Raw genomic sequence first — 12468 nt, 5'->3', positions numbered from 1 at the left:
TGGGCATTCAATCCAGGGTTAAACAGCATGAAGTAACCAAGGCATAGCAGTGAACTGGAATCTTAGGAGAAGATTAAATACATTCAATTCACAGAGCACTTTATCTTGTGTGCACTGAACGCAGTGGATATCAAGCAGAAAATAAAACTATATATGACCAAACAGTGGATATTTATTTGGTGAAATATTTGCCTCAGTGGCACCACCCTGCAGTCAGGCAAGGCCTGGATGGAAAGTTTATCAGCAGCTGTCAGGGTGGTGAATTAAAGTTAAACAAGCAACTCTAAATCTTCCATTTCCCGTCTTTTCAGTGCTTCTGCCCGTAACATCTAATGAAAGCTTTTTTGTGTCAGAAATGAATACTTACGTGGAGCTTTCCCCTCTAACCTCTTCACATTTTCCATCCCTGGCCGGCAGATTTCTTAAATGACACACATTTGTCATGTTGTTTAATATGGGGCTTGGTTATGAGGATGATGAAGATGATATAAAAACTGTGCTGTGCAGAGCAGATTTGCTGTAGGCAGCACAGCAGAGATGCTCACAGGATGTGTGCCCTGACAAGAAAGGAGCTTTTTAACCTGCAAAGGGAAATTACTGACACTTCCTCAGCATGACTCACCTTTGAGTATATAAAGGATAATTTTTCTGTAAAGGATATACTTTAATTTTTTTTGTTTCCTTGAGAAACACAGAGGGTTTTAATATGCTGTGTGTTGAAATACACCTTGTGACTTTTTTTCAGAATATTATTTAATTATTTAATTTTGGTCATTTTCATTTTGGCATTATTTAATTTGGGTCACCCTTCACTATTAATATTTACATGTGCAAGGACAATTTTGTTTGGCAGTAACACCACTCACACAAGGGATGTTACAATGAACACCCCTGAGTGAATAGAACAGAATGGAATCTGCATTTTAATGCTCTCCTTCAACAAGTGGAAAGCAGCATTTTGTTTTCTAGCATCCCTCGGATGTTGATGTTGGACATTCCTACAGGCAGAAAGGTGGAAATTCAGCACAGCAACCTCTAGCAAATGGAACAGCCTGGGCTTGATGATTTTATAAAAAACCCACCAAAGATATGGTTTGAAACATGATAAGGGCCAGATGGGTAAGAGACATCCATGGTTTTATAGAGGATTTTGGACAGCTTGAATGCCTGAGAATCTGAGTGACTGAGGTCAGAAAAGGTCAATCACATTGCCCTGTTCATTTTTCATGGTCGTTAAAGATAGTGAGTTAGGCAAACAAAAGAAACTGAAAAGAAAGGGAAAGATGTGACATGATATCACACATTGCTCTGACATTCAGGACAGAAAGAGGTTGCATATTTTCTGTGCAGTTCAGTGTAATCGGTCAAATAAAACTCAAATAGTAGATTGTCCATTATCACCAAAAGAATAAAGAGAATTAATTAAGTTTCTTCTGTAAGACCTGCACCCATGAAGTATTTAGTGTATTTGAAAGAAACCCCCATCAAAATCTTAATTTAAAAGCTATTATTAGCCAGGAATAAAAGTGCCTTTTTCTTCACATTATCAGATGGTAATGTAATATTTCCTTGGACGTTGTGCACTCACATTATCAAACATGCTGCTGAATTTCTCACCTACCCTTTCCTTTTTTTTGTTATTGATGCTACAAGCTTGGAAAGTGTTTTTCCTTGGTGGGTATTAATTCCTCTGGGCTACATAACTGTACAAAAGCACCAGGGCAGTCTATTTTCCTACTATGAATACAGTTATTTTTAAACAAAGCTAAACAAGAGAACTAAAAGGAAAAACACATCAATTTTTGCATTAATAACAGCACAGTGACATTTTTTTATTTTATATTATCTCCTGCTCTAGCACTGCCCTGTAGAGAATTCAACTTGCATAATAGATGCTTAATGGTTTAAATAGACAACAAAGAATTAACTCCAAACTAGCAGCTCCTAAGTGACTCCTCAATTGCCATCAAACTGTGACCAAAATCACTCTGATTCGATTCTGTTCAATCCTGGAATGGTTTGGAACTCCACAGATCTCCTCCTTGAAGGTGACACTGAACAAGGCCACATGCAGGGCTGGAGCCAGGATAAGCCTTTCATTCCCTGTGCCATCCAGGAGTTAGAGCAGGCTGTGGTGGAGTTCCCATCCCTGGAAGTGCCCAAAGCCCTGGGGATGTGGCACTTGGGGACATTGTTCAGGGGTGGCCTTGGCAGGCCTGGGTTAATGCTTGGACTTGATAGTCTTCTGTGGCTAGCACAGGTCTTTCTCGTGAGAACATTTTGCTGTGTTTTATAAACAAAGATAAAGTTTGGATGTTTTTCAAACAGTGTCTTGAGATTTGGACAGTTCAGGCCTGGCCAATTAGGCCTAGGGGGAGGTTTCTGGCTGACCAATCTGGGTGACCTCTGAAAAGTCTATATATATATGGAAATCCAAATAATAAATGCTTTTCTTGCTACACTGAGAACTGGGATCCTTTTCTCTGCTAGCGGCTCAACAGCGACAGTCTTCAATTTCTTTGCCAATCTGAATAATTCCATGATTCCATGAGTCTGTGTGCCAGCAGGAACCTGAATTTCCAGCTCAGGGCTGTGCTTTCCAGCTCCTCCTTCAGGGACCTGGGGGGGACAGAGAGAGCAGTAGTGGCATTTTGTTGGTTTAGAGCTGGCATGGATGCCATGGTGGGACAGGAGATGTATTAGTGGAACTTTCTGGTGCCATGGGGGGACAGGAGATGTGTTAGAGGAACCTTCTGATGCTATGGTGGGACAGAAGATGTGTTAGAGGAACCTAACCTCCTGAGGGCTCAGCCAGCCCTGCCTGCTGAGCACATCTCCTCTCTGAGGGGTCAGTTGTCCACTCAGCTGGTTTGGGAGCTGCCAACACCAAATATCCCTCCAGGGCTCAGCTCCACACCCAGCAAAGAGCATGATAATGGCTCAGGTGTGCTCTAATGTGAGAGAAAACCCAAAATTTCAGCCAGGTTTTGGCTGGATCAGGTTCTGTTCAAATCCCAGCATCAGTATTTTCCTTCTGCTTCAGCGAAGTCTGGTTTCCAATGTGGATCTTTGCCACTCAAGATTATGCCATGTCAAATACACAAAAAATAATATAATCTTATTATAATCAGAGGACTAGCAGCCAATATCTCCCCAAAATGAGTGTCTCAGGGAGCCCTGCCCCAGCAGCAGGCCTGATCCTGGCTGTCCCATCCGTGTTTCACCAGAGCTGGGGACAGTGCTGTGTGCTCCACAGGAGGGCAGAGGGAAGGAGCAGCACTGGGGAGGTTTTTCCTGCCAAGAAACTCTGAAGCTTTCCCAAGTCAGCAGAATATTCCTGCTCTCTCATCTCTGTGCTGTGCTTTGGGAATAGCTGAGGCTCAGAAATGAGCCCTGTGCAAGTTCAGCCAGCTCGGGGAGCTCAGGAATGCCCCAGCCCTGTCAGCACAGGAAACCACTGCCATTGCTTTTCTGGCACTGTCAGCTCCTGCACAGATTTGCTTTCTGAATTGCCACTTCTTGCACAGCCAATTTATTGTGTGTTAAATTTGGTCCCTGCTTAGGCTACCCCCTTTTTCCTTTTCTTTGAGTTTTGTTGCTAAGCTAAGAAAATGCAAGTGAAAATATTTATGCTGGTTCATCCCTTTCTGCCCAAACTATTCTAGGGTTTCCTCTAGCACTGCAGAGGTAAAAATTACTACATCTAAAAAGGATTAGAGAGAAAAATATTCTATTTTTTATTTTATTCTATTCTATTAATAACTCTGAGTGCCTTGGGAGCAGCCAGAAGCTGTGGTCCCAGGAATGCCACATGGGGATGTTCAGACTGAGACATTGCTCTTTCTGTTTGTGTCCTTTGGGAACATTCTTTGCTTCCCAAAGATATACTATCAGTCACAGGAAATGTTGTTAATGTTTGGTACCAAAGGAAGTAATTCCACTAAATCTGCAGGAATTAATTCCCAAAATGTCCCCCTTGGTATCTCTTGCCCCTCTGGCAGCAGGGAGAAAGGCCTGTGATGGTTCCAGACTTTATTCTTAATTACTTTCCCAGATGCATGGAGTTATTCCCAATTGCTGGGATATCTCATGTCCTCCAGATTTATACTGGACTGGAATGCTTTGAAAGGTGCTGATGAGAAAAGGTGACAAAAGAGGCAAATGAGTGTGCAAGGAGCAGCTGGAGGTGCCCAGGGGTGTCTGCTGGAGGTGCCCAGGGGTCTCTGCTGCTTTCCCTCCCCTCTGAGGCATTGCTGGTGTGAAGGCTTTGCTCTGGCACAGCACACAGACTGGGCTGGAATGATCATTCAGCACATTTGTTACCCTTCCCTCTTGGAAATTAATGTGCAGAAACATTAACTCACTTCCTTCGTTAAGAGATGTGTCCCAGACACCATAGTGGCCAGGGATACCCAGGACTGGGAATGTTTGGATACCCAAGATTGGGAATGTTGGGATATACAGGGTTGGGAATGTTGGGATGCACAGGGTTGGGAATGTTTGGATACCCAGGGTTGGGAATGTTTGGATACCCAGGGTTGGGAATGTTGGGATATACAGGGTTGGGAATGTTGGGATGCACAGGATTGGGAATGTTGGGATGCACAGGGCTGGGAATGTTTGGATACACAGGCTCAGGATGCAAAGCCATGCTGGAGCTGCCCTTTTTGGATAGCTTTTCCAGCTGTTTCCAGGCCAGGGTGTTCCTTTGGGACTTTAGCCTCAGCCAGGGCACAGCTGAGGTTTCCTGGGAGCTGCCAGAGCAATCCCTGGCAGTGAGATCCACAGTCCAGCAGGAGCTGTATGGCTCCAGATAGACTAAAACTTCCCAGTGAGTCAATTCCAACCTCTTTCCTTCCCACCTCCACGGAAAAAACAGGAGAAACTGCAGCTCCTTCATGGCTGCCTTCAATACTGACATTTCAGGGGTAAATCTGCCCCTCTTATAAAAATTTTCCAGTTTTCCAAGAGCTCCAGGACAGTGTTGGACAGAGAGAGCAGCAAATGGATTTGCAGCAGGAGCAGCTGCCTTTGCTGGGAGCACAAAAACCGGCATGGGCAGAAACTTTGATAGAGTTTTGCTGCCAAAAACCTTCTCTGGGTAGTTTGTAAAAGACCCTGCAGCTCATCTGACGTTGATTAGCTTTTGAGGCACAATTGCTACAATGAGAAAACTTCTCCTGATTTGCATGTGTTGACAATTATTCTAACAGTACCAACCTGATTATACCAGTGTGTTAGTCCCAGATATGGTGTATTATTCCCTAGCTTTAGGAATAATTCTGATAGTTATAGCCTCTGGCTTCATTTAACCATAGCCCTAATCACTTCTGATTAAAAAATACATAAATGAGTTTGTGGATTTTCTTTTTTTTTTCTTTTTTTTTTTGGTGACACCTCAGCTTGTAGGATTTCTTTTTTTATTTTTTTGTCCCGAAGGAAAGAAAAAGAGAAAATTAGGTTTCAGCATAGAGAAATGTTTGAAAGGCTGTACAATAATAACAATAAATATTTTCCTTCCCAGAACATTTTATTTAACTGCCTCATTAATACAATTTTATTATTTTCATTTGATTAATTGCGGTAGGTTTTTGGGTTTATTTTATTATTCTAGTTGCAATGCCTCTCCTGTTACTTTCTTCATGTTTACCAAGGGCTCTACACCATTATTTCTCCAAACAAATAACTAATTAGCCAACCATTTTCTCATCTGACATTTCGCAGTGGCGGGGGACTGAAAACTGAATTTCATCTGATTTTTCATTCTGTTTTGATCACATCACTGTAGATAGAGAATGGTGATGAAAGGCAGCCTGTGAAATCCCTGATGGGAGAGGCAAAATGAGGCTGAGCTGGGGAATCTTCAGCCCAGCTGGGGAGATGGAATGAGAAGTGTTCTGCAGATGGGAAGAGGAGCAAACCCTGCCTGTGGTGATCCCTTGGCACAGGAATCACCTCCAGAGCTAAAATCCATGGATCAGGGCCAGGCTGGCACTGGGGCAGGGAATTGTGGTGCCTCTGCAGGTGGGATTAGCTCAAAGCAAGGTGAAGTTTGGGCAGAAACTCCCAGGAACTCGAGGGACACTTTGGGATCACCCAGGGAAAAGCTGCTGCAGGGAATACCTACAAAACCTCTGGTGCTCCACCTGCAGAGCTGATGGATTCACCTGCAGTGCATCCAGGGCATCACAGAAATGTGCATTTGCACAAAAACACACACAGTGACTTGTGGCGCAACACTGATGGGGGATTTTAATTTATATATTTTTTTAATTGTACTCTAAGTTGACATTTCCAGCCTGTGAAAACACAGAGAGTCTGCAAGCTCAGAAATCCTTTCCATGAGGCTGAAAAATGGCTCTTGCAAAAATCCTCAATCTTCAGTAAAGTTTAAAATTTCGTCTGACCTAACGCCTTTCTCAACGGCATTGCCAGAAAATGTGATTTATTTCAGGTTTTAGATTTTGTTAATGATATGTTTTTTCTGATTAATAACAGTAGCAATTTCAGTTAAATTTGCTTTTTTACATTTTAATTTTTTTTTATTTAAAGAATCTAGCCCGAGTAATTTGAGCATGTCCAACTCTCTGCAGGAGAGCACTGCAGGAGGTATTTCACAGCCTGCTGCACATGCAGCACAAAACCACACTTTTAGTGCACTGAAATCCAAATTCAAATCTGTTTATTTCATATGATTTTCTGGTAAAGAAGGCTAACTGTGCTTAGCTTGGCAGCTGCAGTGTGTAAATCAAAGATGGGCACTGGGAAGTACAAGCAGAGGAGAGTTTGGATTTTATTTTCCTTTTGGACTTTTTAACAGCAGCCTTGGAAGATTGGGTTAACTCTGGGCTGACAGAATGTGTTTGTAAGGAATGTGTTTAGGACAAGGTTTAGACCAGACTCAGTGAGGTTTCAGATTCACAACAGGTCTTGAAAATTGTCTCTGCTGATCTCCAGAGGATCCTTCCAGCCCAGCCATGCTGTGATTCTGTGGAATCACCAAGTTGGACATACAGAAGGTTCTGAAAGCCTTGAGGATCAGGAATCAACCTGGATATGTTTACAATTGTGGGAAAAGATCTGGAAAAGCCCTTTAGTGGGCTATCAGCACTGCTCTCTTCATCATTTCTCTCATAACCTGTATAACCCAGACTGTAGTTTTTGAGATGTCTAAATTTTTACATTTTCTCTCAATATCATTGTGTGATGAAGCATAAATGGTTTTGTTTGTTTTTTTCCCATTTAATATGAAATCCTGTGGTTGCCTTTTAGTCCTTACCTATAAAGGAAATTAATCCAGTTCACCCTAATAAGCCTCCCTTCTGCTCTTAGGACATGTTTTGTCCCACTCAACACAAGAACCACGAGTTACTGCCCTGTGCAACCTTCTGTTTGGGGCTGCAGCAGCAGATTTAGGCAGTAGCTTTATAGCTGAGTAAAAAATGGAATGCAAACCTGTCTATTTACTTGCACCTCAACATTAATACATTTTATTAATCCAAATTTTTCTTCTGAAATATATCTGAAATATCATAATTTTCCATATCTGAAAAGAAAGTGACTCACAGAATGATAGAATGGTTTGGGTTTGAAGAACCCTTAAAGATCATCTCATTCCAACCCCCTTGCCATGGGCAGGGATGTCACCCTCTAGACCAGGATTCCCCAGGCTCCATCCAACCTGGCCTTGGAAAATGAAAACCCTCAACTGCTCCAACAACAATCTTCCAGTGGATTTAATCCCACAAACATTTTGAAATTAAAAAAAAACAACCCCGCAGTCTTGAAATTTACATAAAAATGATCTTTACAAAATCAAATATCAGTATAGTTACAGAACATTAGCTGTAATATACATTAGAGAATTGCTGTTATTGTTTCCATTGCAAATGGGATAGGAATTAGAGACCCAGCTGTGCAAGGCTGGCAATGAAGATATATATATATATATAGATAGCTATATACATATATGGGTTTTGCCCTCCCCAAAGCTCCCAGCCCAGCCCAGCCTAGCAGCAGGAACACCTTTGTTATCTTCCAGCCAAAAAGCAGCAAACTTGCTGTGTGTGATCAGTGCAGAGTGTGGTTCAGCTGGAGAATTGCTGTGCTGCAATCAGGTTCCCTCTCTGCTCTTTCTGCTGCCATATGCTGCCGTAATTAGTGCAGGCAAAAGGTAATGAGAGCACAGTGGAGAAGAGGGAGCTCCATGGGAAGCAGGTTGATCTCTCAAACTCTGCATTATGTCATCCCCACATTGAGCTCAGTGCAGTTTTCATCCAGATTTTGAATGTTGCACTTATATTTTGGGAAGTTTTTTTGCTCTTTCTCTGAGAGCCACCACTGCTTGCCCAGGTGTGACTATATTTGTTCTGTAATTGCTGCACCAGTCTCTCCTAAATAGCCTTGAACCTTTTTCCAGGGATAGTGGCTCGTGGTTTTTCAACCTGATTTTATACAATGAGATGAAATTCGTATTGGTTTGATTTAGAGATGACAGAATGTCTGTATTTAGAGATTTTTTTTTTTTTCATTCAGAGGCAAAAGGGTGTTCATGCTGAGCTCACAGGTCCAGACATACAGAGTGCCTTTCTCCACTATTATTTTATTTGAATTGTTCTGGAAGAGTTCATAGAAAAATTTCAGGTGCTGCTATTATATGTTGCAGTCCCAGCACGAGCATGGATTTATAAATGGGAATAATGTGAGTGTTTTTCATTCCAAAGGCAAACATGGGGCTGTACTTAGATGAAATATTAGGTCACAGATAATTTATACTTATGTTGGTGGGTCCATAAAAGGAACAAGTGTGAGTTGGAGGTGTATGGATAAATTTGTTATCTCCCTGAGGCTGACTCCCGCCAGGCAGACTGAAATGGCATGAAAATATTTACTATCAATACCTTATCACAGAATGGTTTGGGTTTGTAGGAACCTTAAAGATCATGTAGTTCCAGCCCTGCTGCCATGGGGGGCTGATGCTCCCAGATTTACCCAAAACTGGGAAGTAAATACACACATTGGATGGATGGATGGATGGATGGATGGATGGATGGATGGATGGAAGAGAATGTGAATTTAACTCATCTGGTATTAATTCTATTTCAAACACAGGTTACAAAAGAGTTCTGGAGATACGCAGTTTGAAAATGCCAGAAAATATCTTTCTGCATCTTTAGAAAGCCACTCAAATATTGTTTTCCATTCTGTCTGTCTCAGTACTTTTGATGTCCCTCCTTGCCCTGTGTTCTCAGGCCTTTTTCACTGATTCACAGATTTTATCCTGTTATTATTTCCATCTACCTGCTGCTCTATTTTAGTTGTGCACCAAACGGCCCAAGTGCATGTTTGGATTTGTGTTCTCCTGCTCTGCATCCCTAACCTCTCTGTGTCTCTGTGTTTAAGGTGTGCACTCAAACACTGGAGCACACAATTTCCACTCCAAGGGGTTTTGTTTTGCTGCTCCCTTTGCAATTCCTGGCTTGTGGACAACGCAAGGACTGAACCCAACCCAAGGAGGTCACAGTCAGAATTTGTTACTCCCACTTTTCCCTGCCCTGCTGTCACACAAACCCTTGGGAGCTGTGAGCTGTTGGCACAGTTCAACATTTTTAAAAAAAACCCCACAATGAAATGAGCTCCACAAGCAGCACTGAATTTCACTGCTGCACAGCAGAATAAGACCAAAGCAAGCAGTAATTGGCACAGCAGACAGCAGAGTGCTGTGTACACTGATGTATCAGCCTGCCTAGGATTGGAGAAACAGTAGGAACATGCAGGAAAGTTCATGTTTAACCACCTAAAAAATGGTCTGATTTTAAAAGCTGCTGGGCAATCAGATCTCACTGAAGTCAAGAGCGGGAAGTGAATTTTTGCATTCAGAACTTCTATTTTTATCGTGGTTTTTATGATAGGTCTATTCTAAACCTTTGCTAGCAGAGCCCTCCAAAAATGGAACAAAGAACAATCAACTGTACTGCAGTATGCTGTTCCCATAAGTAAAAATGTGGTGGGAAAGACAAAATACTACTTTTACAATATCCTGTGCCAAATCACAGGTTATACAATCCAGTTTTTTATTTGCACAGCCAACAGTGCTTTGTAGAGCAATCAGGGAAGATAATACAATCCATTTTACATTCTCATTACCTCAGAAGTGTTGAATCTTCTGGAATGGTTTCGGGGTTAATTGAGAATTTGCAGTTTTACAATAGAGTAGGAATTGTTTAGGCCAACCTGGTTTCATATTTTTGTGCATACCTTTGCCTGCAAAGTTATAAAAACAGCGATAAAAAAAAGAAACAAAGGAGCAGAATGAAATAATGATCTGCATTGTTGCCGTTCCAGGCACTCATTTTTGTGGGAGATAAAGCTGAGGTATTGATTAATGTTTAAATGGCTATTAAGTGGAAGGAGATGTTGGGTTGATGGAAAGTCTCCCTGTGCACGAAGGTCCTCCTTTGATTCTGTCCCACATATTCCCTAAGGGATCATTTCTGCTCCTGGGGAAGCCAGAGGTGAAACTCTGAGTTGCTTTTTCTGCCAGCAGAAATCAGTCAACTATTTTGCCTCTCTGTCTCATTTTTTCATCAATTCCAAAAAGTCCTGCTTTCCAAATCTGCTCTTTAACTTGTTTTAACATCATAACAGGTCATAAAAATGTGTCATTTTTCCTGGCTGTATATGCTGGAGTTTTGATGCTCACTCTGGCTGCCTGTGTTATTTTTGTTTATTCCCTCATAGTTGCACTGATACTTTTTTTCTCTTTTTCTTTTTTTCCTCTTTTTTTTCCCTCTTTTTCCTTTTTCCTTTTTTTCCTTTTCTTTTTCTTTTTTTTTTTTTTTTTAATTTTCTTCTTTTTTTATTATTTTTTTCTTTTATTTTGGTTTTTTGGGGTTTTTTTGGGGTTTTTTTGGCAGGATTATCACCCAGGACTTCCAGGTGAATTCACTTTCGGGTGAATTCCACAGTGAGGCACTGCCTTGGCATAGCCTCATTAAATAATAACAGGTTCTGTGTCAATTACTGGCAATTTAAAATGTCTATAAAAGGTTGTGTGGTGGTTTATGACCTATAACAATTCACTACAAAAAAGATAAACAGGTTATTATCCCAAGTATTGATTATATGATTGGAGCTTTGGTTTAAAATATTAACACATCTAATTGGAGAGGGAATTGGTATCAGTTAATTCAGCTCTGTGTTGTTCTATTTCTTAATAAATTTAACTGAGTATAAGAATTAGACCCTAATCATGAACATTCTTACATTTATTGCTTCAGTCAAGCAGGGAATTTCCTGGTGTGTAAACTCCACAATCTCTCTGAACATTTCCAGGTTTGGGGTCTGAATATTTGTGTCGATTAAAGGGAAAAAAGCACAACAGGGAATTTCATATTGGAGGATCTCAGAGACAGCATTTCCAGCCTCTGGTTGGGACAATCAGAGTGGATGTGGTTGAATTTAATCAGCAGGAGGAGGAAAGTGCAGAACAAATGTGTACAAACAGGAACCATCTCCCCACAGGCCTGCAGAATTCATTGTCTGACTCTCCTTTTGCCACCTTTCCCCACGATTTAGCATATTTGCAGCTCACCCAAAAGAACCAATTGTAAGGAATAAAATTGAAAAACGCTCCAGAAGTAAATTAAAAATACAACTTCTTGTCCAACTGCAATTTTGAGTCTGGAAAAGGAGGACTGGGATAGGATTCATGGGGTCAGGTGGAAGCAGAGGTCTGTTGGGAGTGTTCTGGCTGTACAGCACAGCAGTAGGAAACAGATCCTATACAATGTCTTAAATATTGATTTCTGTGCTAACTTTGGGACATATATATGTATAAATCTCCAAAGGAATTGACTCAACCCTCTCTCTATATCTCCCTCTGCCAGCTAACCCAAACAATACCAATCTCCAAGGGAAGGCAGGAGATTAAATTGTACTTTTGAAATATTGAGATCCACTCTTGAAATCCAGCGAGCGCAAAGCCAAACTCCTTTCTGCTGAGATCTCTAATTTGGGAACAATTCTGTCCTTCTGCTCAGGTATTCAGTGCACAAGGACCCAGCAGGGTGGCTGGAGATCAACCCCACCAATGGCACTGTGGGCACCACGGCAGTACTGGATAGAGAATCTCCCTTCGTGCAGAACAACGTCTACACTGCTCTCTTCCTGGCCATAGACAGTGGTGAGTAACTCTTACAAATAATATCCAAAGATTCTGTTTTTTCCTGCTGGAAATTTTCTGTTATAAAAGCTACACAAGTAGAATTAGGCATATTTTTCAGCACTTTGCTGAGTGGCCAGCTGAAGGTGTTAGAGATCATCGGGTGAAATAGAAGAAAGAGAGATTAACTTAAAATTTCAGATTTGGAAAACCTTTAATTTAGGTTTATACCTTGCATGTTTATTTCTACATTGATATCTTCATGCTAGGTGCAATTAGTCTAGAAACATTCTTGGTAAGTAATA

General features: G+C 41.3%; 1 protein-coding gene across 2 annotated transcripts in view; it reads left to right on the top strand.

Annotated features, from left to right (window-relative positions):
- Nucleotides 1-12468, top strand: part of CDH13 (cadherin 13) — a 421556-nt gene that overhangs the window by 379120 nt on the left and 29968 nt on the right. For both annotated transcript variants that reach the window (XM_085071452.1, XM_085071451.1), the window contains exon 11: nt 12042-12184. In XM_085071452.1, the coding sequence (XP_084927578.1) occupies nt 12042-12184 (143 nt within the window). The remainder of the gene's footprint in view (nt 1-12041; nt 12185-12468) is intronic.

Source organism: Lichenostomus cassidix, chromosome 11 (genome assembly GCF_008360975.1).
Source record: "Lichenostomus cassidix isolate B80296 chromosome 11, HeHo_3.0, whole genome shotgun sequence".
In the NCBI taxonomy this organism is placed as follows: domain Eukaryota; kingdom Metazoa; phylum Chordata; class Aves; order Passeriformes; family Meliphagidae; genus Lichenostomus; species Lichenostomus cassidix.
The sequence above is the reverse complement of the archived record's forward strand: the minus strand, read 5'-3'. Positions and strand labels throughout refer to the sequence as shown.